The sequence below is a fragment of the Mesoplodon bidens genome (genome assembly GCF_964165515.1).
Source record: "Mesoplodon bidens genome assembly, chromosome: 11".
Classification (NCBI taxonomy): Eukaryota; Metazoa; Chordata; class Mammalia; order Artiodactyla; family Ziphiidae; genus Mesoplodon; species Mesoplodon bidens.
This window is the reverse complement of record NC_138167.1, coordinates 85,921,202-85,937,350: the sequence shown is the minus strand read 5'-3', so window position 1 is coordinate 85,937,350 and position 16,149 is coordinate 85,921,202. Positions and strand designations below refer to the sequence as shown.

The 16,149-nt window shown below is 41.7% G+C and overlaps 1 protein-coding gene across 1 annotated transcript; it reads right to left on the bottom strand.

The window, feature by feature from the left end:
• Window positions 1-4,919: 4,919 nt before the first annotated feature.
• BTG1 (BTG anti-proliferation factor 1) lies at window positions 4,920-7,641 on the bottom strand. Its single transcript, XM_081248281.1, has 2 exons — window positions 7,164-7,641; window positions 4,920-6,231 (listed from the first exon to the last, which is right to left on the bottom strand). The coding sequence occupies exons 1-2, from the start codon at window positions 7,309-7,311 to the stop codon at window positions 5,864-5,866; spliced, it is 516 nt and encodes a 171-aa protein (XP_081104407.1). The 5' UTR covers window positions 7,312-7,641; the 3' UTR covers window positions 4,920-5,863.
• Window positions 7,642-16,149: the final 8,508 nt, after the last annotated feature.

The following is a 16,149-nucleotide window of genomic DNA, read 5'->3' as shown; positions in this document are numbered from 1 at the left end:
AATTAAACTCCCTAAACCTCAGCTTTCTATCCATAAAATAAACATTAAAAAATACTGACCTACCCACCTGCCAACCTCACCCAGTTGTTGGAAGGTCAAATAAAAATGTACATTGGTAACCTGAAGGCTCACAAGTGCAATTTACAGGAAATACAACTCCATTTAGTCGATTGACGTGAGGGGACAAAACTGCCATAAGTCAAGACTGGAAAATGCATTCAATCCTGCTTATAGCGTAACCGCCACATATTATCACTTTGGGTTTATGCCCATATATAGAATCGTCTCAAATAAAGTCCAATTGGTTAGTCATCTTTCCTTCCTAAACATTTAGGGATTGCTCAGAAGAAGAGGGAAAAGATACAGGGGATTTCTGGCTAAACTATAATTGCTAAAACTAATCTAATCACTGACGTACAACTACATCAAGTCAGTTCCTTTTACAGCCATGCAAATAAATGAAATGTTACAAGAGCCCTAACATTTAAAAAGAAAATTTCTAAAAACATAAAATGTGAGTTTCAACACGTAGCAATACATAATATATAGGAGGACATGGATTTTGAATTGGTATTAGCACTTAATATTGGGTAAATATTGGCTGTAAAAGATGTCTCGATTTTACAACTAAGGACTCAAGCAGATAGGCGAAAATTAGACAAGACCACCCTCTTTGGATTGCTACAACAGCTTCTTTTAAGACTTATCACTTAAAGAACATAATAATCACAACTTATTCTTGAGAGGAAAAAACACTCATCTACTTTAGTGATAATCTAGAGAAATAGTCTCTAAACATTTCTGTTCATGTATCCGTCAATAAAATGTTTAGTATATCCCCAATATATATATACATATACATTTGTTTAAAAAATGTACCATGTGCTTTTGCATACACACATGAAAACACACACAATGATATTTTAAAAGAATGATATAAAATAACTTTGGAGATGACCTATCTAGACACTTAAGTATATCCATGAGTAAACATGCCTTCTGTCAATGTACAGTTTTAAATAATTAGTGTCTGAAGTAATATTCTCCAAATACAGGAATGCAGTTAACTCCACTGCTTTTCCCAGACTTGTGGTCCCTTCTCTTGTGATGTTAGGTGTCTGGCCTACACTCAATTAATCCTTCTATCATCAGGAATGTAGTCACAAATGGCCTTCACAACTTAAAGGTACCAGAAAGATAATCATCGAACGGTTTGTAACAGCTTAAAAAAATATTTTCCCTTTATAAAACACTGAGAAAAAGGCATTAAACACTTATTTGAATTTCTTTAAAAATCCCTGAAGTATGCTTTATTTATGCTTCCCATCCACTCCTCCCCCAAGCCCAGTTTCCACTTAGTATGTGCCATAAACCTCACTACCAGTTTGACCTGCTTGTTCACAAACAAACTGAATGTAGACTTTGTCCCAGATTCATGAATTACAGAATCCCTACAGTAGTATTTCCCAAACTCTCTGCCAAAGACCATGCTGCACAAACCTCTCTTGATAAACACCTAAGACCATAGCAAATGCCTTTTTATTACCAAACCTTTAAATTCCTCCATGTCAGCTAAGTTTCCCACTATTCATTTCCCCCATCCTTTCCCTTTTTATCCAACCCTAGACTCAAATCAGTTCTTCCCTCAGTATTATTACTTTATTACAGAATTCCCAAAAGATCACTGCATCTCCAACACTAAAATGACAAATTATCATGCAAAGGCTCATATAAAAGTCAGAAGTTGAACTCCAAAACATTCCTTGTAAGATTATTCAACTATGAGACAACAAAGCATTAAAAAAAATTTTTTTTTCAGAATACTATGACTGAAAGCCTTACCATTTTTCTATTCCTGCTTGACACACTGAAAAATGCCAAAAGAAACTGGTAAATCAAGTTAAAATGGCAGTCAAAAAAACTGTCATATACTCCACAAATTGTCATTGAGGAAATGGTGTCAATCCTCACTATTAACACAATATAAGGCTTACTTGTTTAGGAGCATCTCAAAAATACCAAACTTAACATCTTGCTTAACGATCTTCCTTCACCTCCTGCTATTCTCAGAAGAAAATATACAGATCTATAGAAATAACCAGAAATAACTCAGCATATGAATTCCTCTGGCCCACTTGTATTAATGTAAATTACTTAAGGACTCAGTGAAGCAGCTTGGTTTGGGTTTGGTTAGTAGTACAAACTATTTCACTACAAAAGATTTTTTCATACTGTTATGTTCCAAACATGAAAAGTAAACCATTGTTATATTTTGGCAGCAGCCATATACAAAAGTTCGACTGCAGAGACTGAGAGAAGAGACTAAACTATTTGCAGTCTGTATACCTTCAGATAAGTACGAAAGCTACCGTTTCAGACAATCCAAAATACACTTTTTGAAATCTCTTGTGTATATATAAAACTTTGGACAAAATCTCCCTATATAGCTTATCAACAGCATCTTATCACATCGTCTGAAATAAAGTTGCAAAGGGGAGAGGATATATCTTTAAACTTCAATATACAAGACTGTCTCAGTTATCTTATATCTCTTCTGCAAAGAGGAAGGAGAGTATCAGGTATGTTAAAAATCACCTAAGGGGGGAAAAAAAAAATCACCTAAGAAAATGTCTAATAGTAGATGTATTTGTTCCTAAGATTAAAGGGAGGCTGAAAACCTTTAGTCATTAAACACTAGAATAGTCAGGAATACTGCTTCCTCTTAACTTGAAGGCCAATTCCGTAATCTATAACACCTATACAAAACAAAATTATTTGCAACTTGAGTTATAGTGACTTAAGGAAATCATTTGTGCAATAGTACCAGAAAGCAATTTTCTGGTCGCCTTTCCAGTCTATTATTACAGAAATATTGGAAATTAAGGGTAAGGACACGTGATTCTCATTCCAGACTGCAGGGAAACAGCCACATTATGCTGCATGAACTAGGATAACTCTTGCCATACAATTCACTTTAAGCCCTGCTTCATTCAGCATCATAGACCAAGACAGTACTTAACATTTGGAGAAAAGGAAGTAATTTTAAAACTACCTGTTAAAACTCAGAATAATTATTTCTAAACTTTATTGCCAATAACTATGAATCCCTGGTGCCAGTGGCAACTAATGATATTGAAAGCAGTCACCCTTTCTTAAAAGGATCTCTAAGAAACTATCTTTTAACTCAGGCAGTGTAAAAAGCCCTTCAACTTTTACCATTAAAGTTTTTTTAAGAAGTACACAACACACTGGTGTGTACATAAATAAATGTCTACGTGTGCAGGCCTGGCACACACCTGCTTGTGCATACAGCAGACACTCAAATGCTTTTATCAAAATAGCTCCGCAAAACATTCCCAGAAGCAATGAAAAAGATGTATCAAACAGCTACTATCCTGGAGACAATTGTTTGGGGAATGTTAAGGTTAAAGTCACAGGAAACAGCTGGATGCTAGGTCTGAGATGTTTGCAAGCCTTTTAAAGAGGAACTCTAACAGCTCCTTACATGCCAGAAATCACCTGAATTCTAAAATAAAATGTTTTCATTAAGTTCTCTTCCCACCAAATTTCTTTAAAGTACCAAGAAGTCCGATGTCAAAAATCTTGAAGAGTGACTCCCCATCGGAGCAAAAAAAATTTTAGGTACTAAAATATTGACCTATTCCTAAACTGCCTGGAAGTCATCCTTTGCCTTGGGTCCCAGTGTGCAAAGCTTTATCAGTTACCTAGCTTTGAAGGAGTTACCAGATGAAATGCAGTTGGTAAATAGTAGCAGTTAGCACCTGTGTCGAAACCATACTATCAGTTGTTTTATTGTAAATTTAAGTTTGAAAAACTGGAGGAGGAGGGGGGAGGATTCCAAACAGACTGAAAAATAAAACCATTTATATAAGTGGCAAGGGTAGTCCATGTGTTGTGGTTATAATTCAAACTCTCAAGGACCGCCTGCCAATAAAGTACACAAACATCCTTTGTATTCTAAACACCTGCTTGTTTAGCTGTGTATTCCTGTGGCTACAAAATCAGAATTTAATCTTACAGGGAGAAATCAATTTCCAAATTTATTTGGGACTACTGATTTCAAGTAACCTAGATTGCATATTTCCAGTGTGAACATGTTTACATGAATACCCCCCAAAAGCCACTATATGTTAATACGTTACTTGTGTAGAGAAAAACAAAATTTTCCATTTTTAATTTTCACTGAAAAATCATGTTGTCTTCCTACAGCCAAAGAATTAAAAACAAGCTTTATCATATGGGGTAGTGGAGTAACCTACACTCCAGCACTCAACGTTCATTTGTTTCATTTAGGTTCTTAGTACTTATCTGAAGTAAGTCTGAAAATGACGAATCAAAAACTCAGCATTTCAATTTCAGAATAAAAATTCAAACATACCTTTTGTTGAATTCCAGCTTAAGTGATTTTTATGTAAATCTTGCAGCTGACGAAAGGCAAAAAGCAACCAATCTCTGTGCAGTGATCATAGCCTGGTGGTTAAGGCTACGGGTCACCTGCCCCAGGGTTTTCTAATCGAACAAGGAATCCATGGGGCAAAATAATTGTTTTTCAAAGGTGGGCCAGAATAGAACATTTATATCTTCACTTCAACAGGGAAGCAGTGAAATGTAATCCTTTGAGTATCATTCTTTTTTGTTGATGTTACCTTTGTCTCTTATCCTCATTTCATGAGCCTGGGAATGTGTCCATGTTTTCACTTTAGAACTTTTGAAAAAGCATGTTACCCCTGTGTTTATCCTCCAACACCTAAATATGTATACACAGATCATCTTCACTCCTTATCAAATGTTTTTCAGCATGACCAGTGTGCAACTGACATTCACATGGCTTACGGAACCTAAGTCTTCTGAGAAATATTTCTTTTAGCTGAACCTCTGTAATCATGACAAGAGATTAATTAAAATGCCAAGATAAGAAACAATTTATTATAGAGAGAAGAAAAATTTCTCATCCAAAATATAGAAATCTGTACAACTTTGCCACAATCAATATACATGAACTGTACAAATTTACACCAGTTCATAATTTACCAAATAAAAGGTGACTAACAAAGTTCACAAAATAGATGGTGGTTTGTGGAAAAGACTTTTACCCAATTAAGTACAAGGAAAGTTACAAACCAGACCTCCACTTTCTAAAAATAAGAAGTTTACTCAGTCTTAGAAAACTACAAGCTAGCAAATGTACAGAGAGCTGGCTGGTGCTAACACCACAGTTGAGACAGTGTCTTTTAAGGGTCTTTTTTAAAGCCTGTTGCCAAGGCAGATTCTGGTCACTTGCTACTTTCAAGGCCAAAAACACAATACAAGGTCTGACCATTTCCCCAGGTCATGCTTACTAATTTGTCTTATGTACATTTATACATATTTAAGTGCTAGGTAAAAATCTTGTCATAAAATTTCCAGTACTACCATGTTTAAAATGTTGAGCTTTCCTATTGAGCTGCCAAAAAGGATAACAACTTTAAGTGTCATAGTGCAAATTTTCTCTGCAAGTTCTACTGCAGAGAAAGGTTCTTTGAAATACAGATTTGCGATAAAGGGACTGATGTAAAAATTTAGGTATCGTGTCTGGGAAAAACTGAAACCACCCTTAGGACTTCACTCCCTAGCAAATAAGGTGATCATTTGCTTGGACTCACAGGCTATTAAATCATTGAAAGGTACTGTCCAAACTATGGCACTGTCACTTAAAAATTTTTTTTTACCACTCTATCTTGTGCCAGATCTTCACAGCTGTGACATGGTTTAAATTCCATAATCCATCCCCAAGAGGAGCCCACCCAAAGCAAAAATCAAATTTATCCATCCATCATAAGGTGATGCATCCATAGACTATATCTTAACCTGATACAGTCATCATATTGTAGTTTTTGGAAGGGCTTGTTCTGCCCAAGAGAAGTTCCTCCTTACAGCTGATTCTGCTGTCTACCATTTGCACGTTGGCGCTGTTTTGGGTGCTACCTCCTGCTGGTGAGGCTTCGTACAGCACACAGATGGAGCCATCCTCTCCAATTCTGTAGGACACTTCGTAGGGATCAACCCAGAGTGTGAGTTCACTTGGGAGAAGCCTGAACAGCTCCTGACTGCTCAGTCCAATCCGCTGTGCTGCCTGTCCAATCAGAGGATCCATTTTATGGTTGATGCGAATACAGCGGTAACCTGATCCCTTGCAGGGCTTTTCTGGGAACCAGTGATGTTTATAATGTTCTATAGAAGAAAAGAACAGAGAAAACAATGCTTAGACACCGTTCCTGCTGGTTCCCGCCGTAGTTTCCTTCTTCCACTGGCTCCTTGGAGTGAAAATGCGAACTATCAACTTTTTTTAAATGCCCAGCATCGCGTTCGCTGCTGTGCGTGCGCGGCGATGCGAAACGCGGGCCGGGTTTTAGAAAGAGCAGTAGTACGGGACAAAACAATCTCCGGGAACCAACCGGTTGAGCCGCCAAAACGGGAATCAGGCGCGCAGCCTCCGCCAGCCGGGAGCCTGTTTACTTTCTCCACCCCACCCCAGACGCACACAATGGGGTTTATAGCTTTGGAGGAGAGAAGCGCCACCAGACTGTTAACCCCGAAGGGAAGTAAAACAAGCAACCCTAAACCACGCTCTGGGCAGGGCTGTAATTGTACCGGTGACAAATCCGATGATTAATGGGCAGGGGTAGGAGGAGGGGGGAGACGGCACGTCCGTCCCGGGCTGGCTTCAGGGCAGCGGCGCGCTTTCCCACCCCGGGGCCGGGCCGCCGAGCCCGCAACGGTTGGACGGGATTGGAGAGAGGGGGCGTCGAACCAACCCCAGCCCCGCGGCTCCTTTGTCCCCCAAGCCCGCGGACCGTCCGAAGACCACAGCTCCAGACTAGGTCGTCTTTAGTTTCTTTGTTGTGCGTCTATTTTCTTCTCCCCTCGGTTTGCCAGCCGTGGCGGGAGGAGGGAGCGCCCTCGGCCCAGCCCCCAAACCCTCCCCGGGACCCGCCGTTAGCGGCCGCCCAGCGCGCCAGCAACCGTCCCGCGGCCGGACCCGAGCGCGGGGCCACCGAGACTCGCGCGGCCCCACCGAGACTCGCGCGGCCCCGACGGCTTGACCCGGGGATGTGCGGCGTCGTCCCACGGCGCCCCTCGCCCTCCCGCCGTGGCCCGCTCACCTGCCAGCAGCTCCTGCAGGCTCTGGCTGAAGGTCTGCAGCTGTCGCTCGCTCGTGAGCCCCTTGGTGCGGAGGAACTTGGAGATGAAGGACACGGCGGCGGCGATCTCGCCTATCATGGTGGCGGCCCGGGTGTAGAAGGGATGCATGGGGGCGGCGGGCGGGGGCGGCCCGGGGCGGCCGGGGCTCGGCGGCGCGACCCCGACGGCGGAGCGGCCACCCCGGGCTCCCTCACAGGTTCAGAGGGCTGAGAGGGAGAGAGGGCGTGAGGGGCGGACGGCTACTTTTTTTCTCCTTTCTTTATAGTAAAAAAGTTATTTTCGAGGCAGGAGGCGGCAAGAGAGAGGAAGAGATGAGCGACGGCGGCCTCGTCACATCGCTCGCACCTCCCCAGCCGCCTCCGCCTCCAGCTCCGCAACCTCCGAAGGCCCAAACAGTTGCATTTCCAGCTCGGACCGGCAAAGAGAAGCAGCAGCCGTGCAGCATTTTTTATAGCGCCGCGGAAAGGAAGTGGCGTGGCGGGAGTGTGACGGCCGACTCCAGCCAATTCGGAGATCGCACCTTTTGACGCAAGCAGATTCGGAGCCGGAGGGGGCGGGAAAAAGGGGCCAGGGGGCGGGTCCATAGACCGGGAAGAGAGGGAGGAGCTGACGTAATCCGCTTGTAAACAAATAAACCCCCGAGTGGCAGCCGGAGGAGGGGGAGCAGTGGCGGGGGACGGAGGAAACCGAGGGTGCGCGTGTGAAAGCCCCGCCCCCAGCCCTCGCTCCTCCTTCTTGCTTCAGCAAGTCTAGGCGCCGCGCCAGCGCGTCTTCTGAAGGAGTGCGCTGCCCGGGCTCGCCTGCAAGGAGGCTTAATGCTGTGCAGATAAAAGCCGCCCGGCTCAGGCTGTCTACACCCGCGCCGGCGGCACGGATCGGCCTGCACGGCACCGGCCGCTAGCTGTACTCGGTGTTTACATCCCGTCCCCACGCCGAGTCTATGTGGCTGGTTCCAGAGGCAGGAAGAGCGTACGGGGGCAGTGGGATGCGGGTACAAGTGCTGAGGATACAGGGAGTGCGGAGAAAAGGAGGGAGAACCGGCTCTCGCGGGGCATCCTGCAGCCTCCGGAGCCGAGTTCTCCTCGCAAACGTGCAGCCACAGAGACGTTTATGCTCCACCCTTAGGGAGGATTGGGGGATGCCTTTGTCAAAGTTTAATTGCAAAATAAATAAATAAAAGGTTAGTAAGCCCTTTGTGGTTGTTTCAGTAACTTCAGGAGTCAGAGTGGAGACCTTACTGAATCCAGGTTAAAACTGATAAGAAAGCCTGTTATTGAAGAAAAGTATGGCAACCGTAATAAGTTTAGTCTTTAAAAAGAAAAAAAATCTATGTAATGCATTTTACACCGTTTACGCGCAAAACCGAAGCTTGTGTCCTTTTTTTCTAATCCAAGTAACTATCTGAGCCTTAGCGTTCTGCTGTTCTTTATAAAAACAAAAAAAGGTAAAATGTGAAGGTTGTGAAAGAATTGGGCGCAGACATTTAAGTTTCCTTCAAGTCCTACTTGCAAAACTAGGGAAGAAAAAAAAAATACGAAGGCGCAAGCCTGCTAAAAGGATTAGGCCTGTGAGAGGGTTAACCCGAACTCCATTAAGGAGGAGGAAAAAAAAAAAGATGGTGAGCTGGATGGGCAGATGGAGAAAGCAAACAAGAGGCAGAAGCTGAACTCTGCCAGATGGAAATAAATATCCTGAGCTTACTTGGTCATCAATATTGCAAAACACAGTACTGAGCCAAAGGGTATAGAAATGAAGGAAAAGTAGAATTTACTATAAAGCAGTAGGAGAAAAAATTTTATTGTTTAAATGAAATACGTAAAACGGGGCTTGAAAGAATAACTTCTAGATTACTTTTTCATTCATACACAGTAATTAGGTAGTTACATGTGAAATAAATACTTTAAAGGATAATAAAAATATATTCTTTAAAAGCATTGACTTGTGAAATTATTTTCTTTGATTAAATGCATCAATGCATCAAAAATAATGGGAAATAGGTACATTTGTTTCCTTCTAGGACTTTTCAGATATAACTGTGCTGAAAAATAAACGTCATGGTAATTACTTCACTAGGGATCTGAAACCTTTTTCACTACTCAAAAAGGAGATAGGGAAACAAGTAAATCTTTAAAATTACCATAGCCCTAGAACAAGATTTTCTGATATCCCTCTAAACCCCACCCACCCTTAATCATCTGCTCTGTTCATTTTCCTTACATCATCAGTCATTTGAGCATTACATTAGAAATCAGGTGAAAGTTTTTCTCCTTCAAGCCTAGTCTCCAACTTGGACTCCCACTAATTCTGAGCTTAAATTGACTTATCTACAAAATAGAAATAATGAAGTTAACAAAATGCTAGGATATGAACTCAGACCTGTCTCCCAGCTCATGTTTTCTCCACTACTTTTTTTTTCTTTCATTGAAATATATTTGATATATATCATGTTAGTTTCAGGTGTACTATGTAATGATTTAACATTTGCACACATTATGAAATGTCCACTACTTTTTTGTGTGTGTGTGTGGTATGTGGGCCTCTCACTGTTGTGGCCTCTCCTGTTGCGGAGCATAGGCTCCGGACGCGCAGGCTCAAAGGGCATGGCTCACGGGCCTAGCCGCTCCGCGGCATGTGGGATCTTCCCGGACCGGGGCACGAACCCGTGTCCCCTGCATCGGCAGACGGACTCTCAACCACTGCGCCACCAGGGAAGGAAGCCCTGAAATGTCCACTACTTTTAACTGCCTTCCCAGGCAGCAGCTGGACCCTTTCTGAATGCTTCTGAAATTCAGCTGAGTAGAGTTAACAGAAAGTTTAACTCACATATTCTTGAAGTTTTTTTCCTCCCCCTGTTTTTTATTGTATGTGTGTGTTTCCCACTTTAAAACTTTCCTTTAGGAGACAAATGGATTTAAGATATTTCTCTTTTACCCCAAGGGGATCTAGGGAGTACTCAAGGAGGAAAAAAAAAAAAGGAAATAAATATTGGTCCTAAATGTAAACTTTAGATAGTGTACAACGTTAATTGCTAATGGTTCTCAAATCCAGACATATATATGTTTAGTAATGTTTTTCCAGAAGTTTAGTAAGGCTCTTCCCATCCAAGAAACAAGGAGGTGTTTCTTGACAGCTTTTGAGTTTATAAAGGCACTTTCTCATCTTGTTGATATGCTAAACTACAGGGCGCTCCCAACTATTTACAAACCCATCTCTTGACTCTGTGTCCTTAGGCAAGTTATTTAACCTCTCTGCATTGTAATCTAAAAAATATAAAGGTTGTTGTGAAGACTACGTGGAATAACTAGAGATTATTTAGCACTGTCTCCAGCACTAAGTAAACATTCAAATACATATATCTTTATCTTTATATATATATAAGCTTATATATCTATATAAGCCAGCTTATGTATATTATCATCAGGCAATTTAATAATTATCAAATTAATTTCTAAAACCTAGAAAATTTTCAATCAAAGCACTAAAAAAAAAAAAAAATCTTAGGAAATATGTCAAAACAATCCAGAAAATGAACCTGGGTTTCAAAATAAATTTGCTAGTAACAAATGTCAGGTCTTTGGAGTGCTTAAGAGCTCAGAAAGTACTTTCTATAGAGGAAACTACCAGGCAACTAACTAGAGTCCTCAAAGGGCTGGGCATTATATTCCCATCCCTCAGCTCAAATGTTACTAGAACAGTTTGCTTTAGACTAACAAATCCAAATCTGTAGACTTTTTGAGTAATTGTGTTATTTAACCAAAAAGAAGGAGAGAAGAAGAAAAAAAAACATTTATATAGGGTGAGGGAATAGAACTTCTTTCTCTATTTCATAGACTAGTAAAACGTAGGGATCAACACAGGTTGAAAATCTTTTATTTTGCCAAAGATGTTTTTTAAAGAATTACCTTATCATCTGCTGTCACTATCATTTTGGGGAAAACATGACATTATAACATCCCTAAAGTAGGAAAGGTATCCATATCAGAATAAAGCATGGTCTTTTGAATTGAATAAATTTTAAGTCGTTAAATGTCACCTTTTGCATTTCATTATAGGGAACTCATCTAAACTATTAATCTATGAACACGATGGCACTAAATTAAGGTAATAATAGCTTAATAGCATAATAATAATAGCATAAACTATTCATTGTATATGCTATTCCCACCGCCTGGAATATCTCCTCCCCTTTTTTTTTTTTTTCCCTAGCTAATTTCTGCTCATCCTCTAAGAAGGCTTCCCGGACTCTCTGGACTTGAGTAAATGTCTACAGTATTCTGCTTCCCCTTGCCCTGGCCCTGGTACTGATCAGACATACTAGATTTACTATGTTTACTAGACCCTCTTCCTTTCTAGTCTGTAAATTCTTACAGAGCAGGCATCTTCTATCATTCACTATTTTTTTAAAAATATTTATTTATTTATTTTGGTTGCACGGGGTCTTAGTTGTGGCACACAGGATCTTTGTTGCGGCATGTGGGATCTAGTTCCCCGACCAGGGATCGAACCTGGGCCCCCTGCATTGGGAGCACGGAGTCTTACCCACTGGACCACCAGAGAAGTCCCTGTCATTCACTGTTGTACACCCAATGCCTAAGAAACAGGCCAACACATAGTAAATGATGTTGACTGATGTTAAATAGACATCTAAATACAAATGAGTCCATCAAAACCATTACTTGCAAAAGAAAACACACACACACACACAAAACCTACAAAAAACAAACAACAAAAAAACCCACATGACTTGCAATTTGTCAGGTGACAAATCACACAGAGTTGTCGCTGCTTAAAATCGGACAGTCAATATTTAAAAAGATAAGTAACTCAACTCTATGGCACTGTCTTCCTGGCTGCCATAAGTGTTAGATTATTGCATAAATAGTTTTTGTAGATAAACGTTGTTTTAGGCTGCATTTCCAAAGCAAATGAAATGGAGACCAAAGTGACTTGGATATGCTGCTTAAGAAATACTGTGGTAGTGTCCACATTGTGCCCATTTAATGTTTCTTGTTTTGTTTCCCCACATGTTATGTAGACACATTTTAGTGTTTTTACATCAGGTTACCCATGCGTGTCATTTGCTTGTGTGCCGCTCTCTCACATTGCCATTCTATCCTGAAGTTGCTCAAGAGGTGTCCTTCCCAAACTCCAGTCTCTCGCTTCATCCCTGTGATCCAGGCTTCCTGCATTATTGCTAGGAAAGTGTCAGGGTTTTTTGGTTTTTTAAAAAAATTTATTTATTTTTGGCTGTGTTAGGTCTTCATTGCTGAGTGCAGGCTTTCTCTAGTTGCAGAGAGAGGGGGGTAGCGGGGGTTACTCTTCGTTGTGTTGCACGGGCTTCTCATGGTGGTGGCTTCTCTTGTTGCAGAGCACCGGCTCTAGGCACGCGGGCTTCAGTAGTTGTGGCACACAGGCTCAATAGTTGTGGCTCATGGGCTCTAGAGCACAGGCTCAGTAGTTGTGGCACACGGGCTTAGTTGCTCCGCTGCTTGTGGGATCTTCCTGGAACAGGGCTCAAACTGTGTCCCCTGCATTGGCAGGTGGACTCAACCACTGTGCCACCAGGGAAGTCCCAGATTTTTTCTCTAATGGCTGTATTACAGTTCACAAGCTTGTCCAGTAGGCTTTCCCCTCCACCCCCTCACACCTCCCCTCCCTGTAATCCCCACTCAGCAAAGGTCTTATTCCCTATCTGGCCCCTCCCTCCCCAAAGGCACCTTTAGGCCTATAGAATTCCTTGCTGAGTTGGAGGAGCCTCATTGTTGCTGGTCAGCTGATAGCATTCACTAAAGTATTATCTATTGTGACCTCTGTGGTGAACTTACTTCCAGATAGAGTGCTAGGTGTCCTTGGTGCTTGCTTTAGAAAACTTGCAGCTTAACCAACAAGTACAAGTTCAAGCAGGAGAGTTCTTTACAGAGTGTTAATAGCAAATAGAGACAGGGCATTTATTTTGGGGTGTGTATGGAGGCAAAAGGAGATAAGGAAGCCCCAGAAGTGAGTGATCTCTGCTGAGTCAGTGAAGTTGGCCCATAATTAGGTCTCTGGAAGGAAGAAAAAGAGGGGGCCTGACCTTGGAGTATCTTAAAGACTTAAACCAGCCAGTATAAGGAAGATAAACTGTGTTGAAAAAACTGGTGGGTACAGAGGGGCATAGGGTGCTGGGAGTGAGGGGTGGGTGAGTGTTTTTGGCAGGGAAGTGATATGATCAGATTTATTTTTTGGAAAGCCCTAAGGATGATGAATTAAATAGAGGTAATTTGAAATGACTTCTATTTTTGTCTCCAATTCTTACTTAAATCTTTAAATAATTTAGCTTTCATGTGGGCTCATCTCTTCAACTAGAGACTTAATGCCTTTTGTTTATTCTTTTTTTGGTTACCCACAGGAAGGAGACCACTTTTAGCAGCCTCCCCATCTGGCAACCGGCCTTGCTTTGCTTAGGTAGGAATCCAAGGCCACAAACTAAGACAGTTGTACTAGGTTTAGATCAAGAAACATAAGAGAACTAGAAATCACAAGGTGATGTACAGATTTAGGGCAAAACTGTTTCTTCTCCGTAAAGCAATTGAGATTGTTTGGAGAGAAGAGGAGAAAAAAGGGTTAAAGAGTTGCCTCCCAGCAGCAGTAACAATGATCATACAGACTAACATCACTGATGGTGTACCAGACATTGTACTAAGTATTTCAGAGGCATCCCATTTAATTCTCCCAGAAATACCACCAGGTTTAAGTATAACTGACAGCCTTTAACATGTGAGGTTTCAGTCCTAAAGAAAATAAGTAATTTACTCCAGGTCTTATGACCAGACTTGAACCCTCAAGTCCTAAACTGCAAAACTTGGAGGTGAGTTCCTGATACTACCTTTTCTAAAAGGGACTGTGAGAAAGAAAACCTTATAAAGGTAGAAAACTACTTGGAGATGAGTAGAGACGGTAGAAGGAAAAGAAACAAAACTCAAGGCAGCTTGGGAGACTTCTCATGGCTGACATACCCTGGAAAATACAGCTACATTTCTTAAAAGGCTCACTGAAAAATGAATCAAAGGACATATTAAAACATTAATCTGCCAAATAAAATAATTTCTCTGGAATGAAAACTATCCCTAGGGGCAGATAAGAGAAAGCAGCAAAAATACCTTCTATTTTAGACTATTTAAGCATCTCACTTCTCCTTTGGCCTAAATTGGCAGGAGGAAGGAGGAAGCGGATTGACCCCGCGGTCCGTCTTCCCCAGCAACTAAGGGGAGTCTGGTGACCTCTGAGAGCTAACACGGAGGGCCTGGAGAGCAGCGAGAAGGGCTGCTTTTGTGTCTATCTCTCCTCCTTCTCAGACCTTCTTAGTCTTCTTTTTTAGCAGATCTTATGACTCTATTTACTTTCTTCTTTTTTTTTTTTTTTTTTTTTGCAGTATGCGGGCCTCTCACTGTTGTGGCCTCTCCCGTTGCGGAGCACAGGCTCCAGACGCACAGGCTCAGCGGCCATGGCTCACGGGCCCAGCCGCTCCGCGGCATGTGGGATCTTCCCGGACCGGGGCACGAACCCGTGTCCCCTGCATCGGCAGGCGGACTCTCAACCACTGCGCCACCAGGGAAGCCCTACTTTCTTCTTTTTAAAGCTGTCGCCATCTACTCTGTCTCGTGGGGCAGACCCCCAGTGTTCAGGCTTATTGGATGTTTTTCTGCATCTTCCCAGCACCAACAACCTATTTCAGTTTTAAGGTTTAACAATAGTGTGGGGAAAGAGACAGATGATAAGAATCAACTTTGGAAAATTGAAAACTTTAAGGAATCATACAAAGTTCTTATAAGTTATGATCTTGGCCTACAGTAGTTATAACCTTCTGAATATGGAGCACATGGACCTCCCCTTCTAACAGGGCGGGGGGGGCGCGGTTCAAAGTGTGGTCCCCAGACCAGCCATCTCAACATCACCCCAGGAAACGGACAGAAATGCAAACTAGACCTACTAAATCAGAAACTCTAGGAGTGGGGTTCAACTATTTAGACACTAATGTTTTAGAACAACTGCTTTAAAAAAGTAATGGCAAAATTCTGTAATTTAAAGCTGGCAAACAAACTTCTTATCCAGGCATATACTATCTCAAACAGAAATCTTGTCCCTTAAAAAAAAAAAAGCATACTAATTTAATATGCAAACACTGCCTTTAAGTATCAAATAAATTTTAAGTGAGTGGTTATCTGCTTTTCTGAGGTTCTTTAGTCTAGGTAAAATGAATTTTTCTCAGCTTCTGAGACAATAGGCAAGTGAGAATATAAAGTGATGTCCATATGTTACTCTCAAGAGAGAAGATAATACTCAGGAAGCTTGGTAAAATAATCATGTAATCAAATGTTGGCATAGTCCATGCTTTTATTTTCACTTCTAAGAAAAGCAGCAACTTGCCCTTTTTAAGGAACTTGAATTTAAAATCTCAAAGCAGATTAGCATTTACATGCATTAAGTAATGTCACGTCATCCCTTTAAAACTAAATGTCCAACTAAAACAAAGCCTCATTCAAGTTGCAAAAGGAAGTGCAATAAAAAAATAAATATAGAGGGCTTCCCTGGTGGCGCAGTGGTTGAGAGTCCTGCCGATTCAGGTGACACGGGTTCGTGCCCCGGTCTGGGAAGATCCCACATGCCGCGGAGCGGCTGGGCCCGTGAGCCATGGCCGCTGAGGCTGCGCATCCGGATCCTGTGCTCTGCAACGGGAGAGGCCGCAACAGTGAGAGGCCTGCGTACTGCAAAATAAATAAATAAATAAATAAATATAGAGGTCCTAATAGATGCCCAACATGATTGTGGAAACCATCATGCATTTTGGTATACTTTAGCAGGAATTCAAGGGTTGAAATCCCACTGGAAAATGCAATTTAGGATGTATCATTTATGGGGCATAGCAAGTTAGTCTGATCCAAATTCCTGAAAAGGCTATATTCTAGG

Excerpts from the sequence above, each read along its gene's own strand:
- BTG1 (XM_081248281.1), bottom strand. The coding sequence starts at position 7,311 with ATGCATCCCTTCTACACCCGGGCCGCCACCATGATAGGCGAGATCGCC. Across the intron at positions 6,232-7,163 it reads CCTGCAGGAGCTGCTGGCAG|AACATTATAAACATCACTGG; the intron begins GTGAGCGGGCCA and ends TTTCTTCTATAG.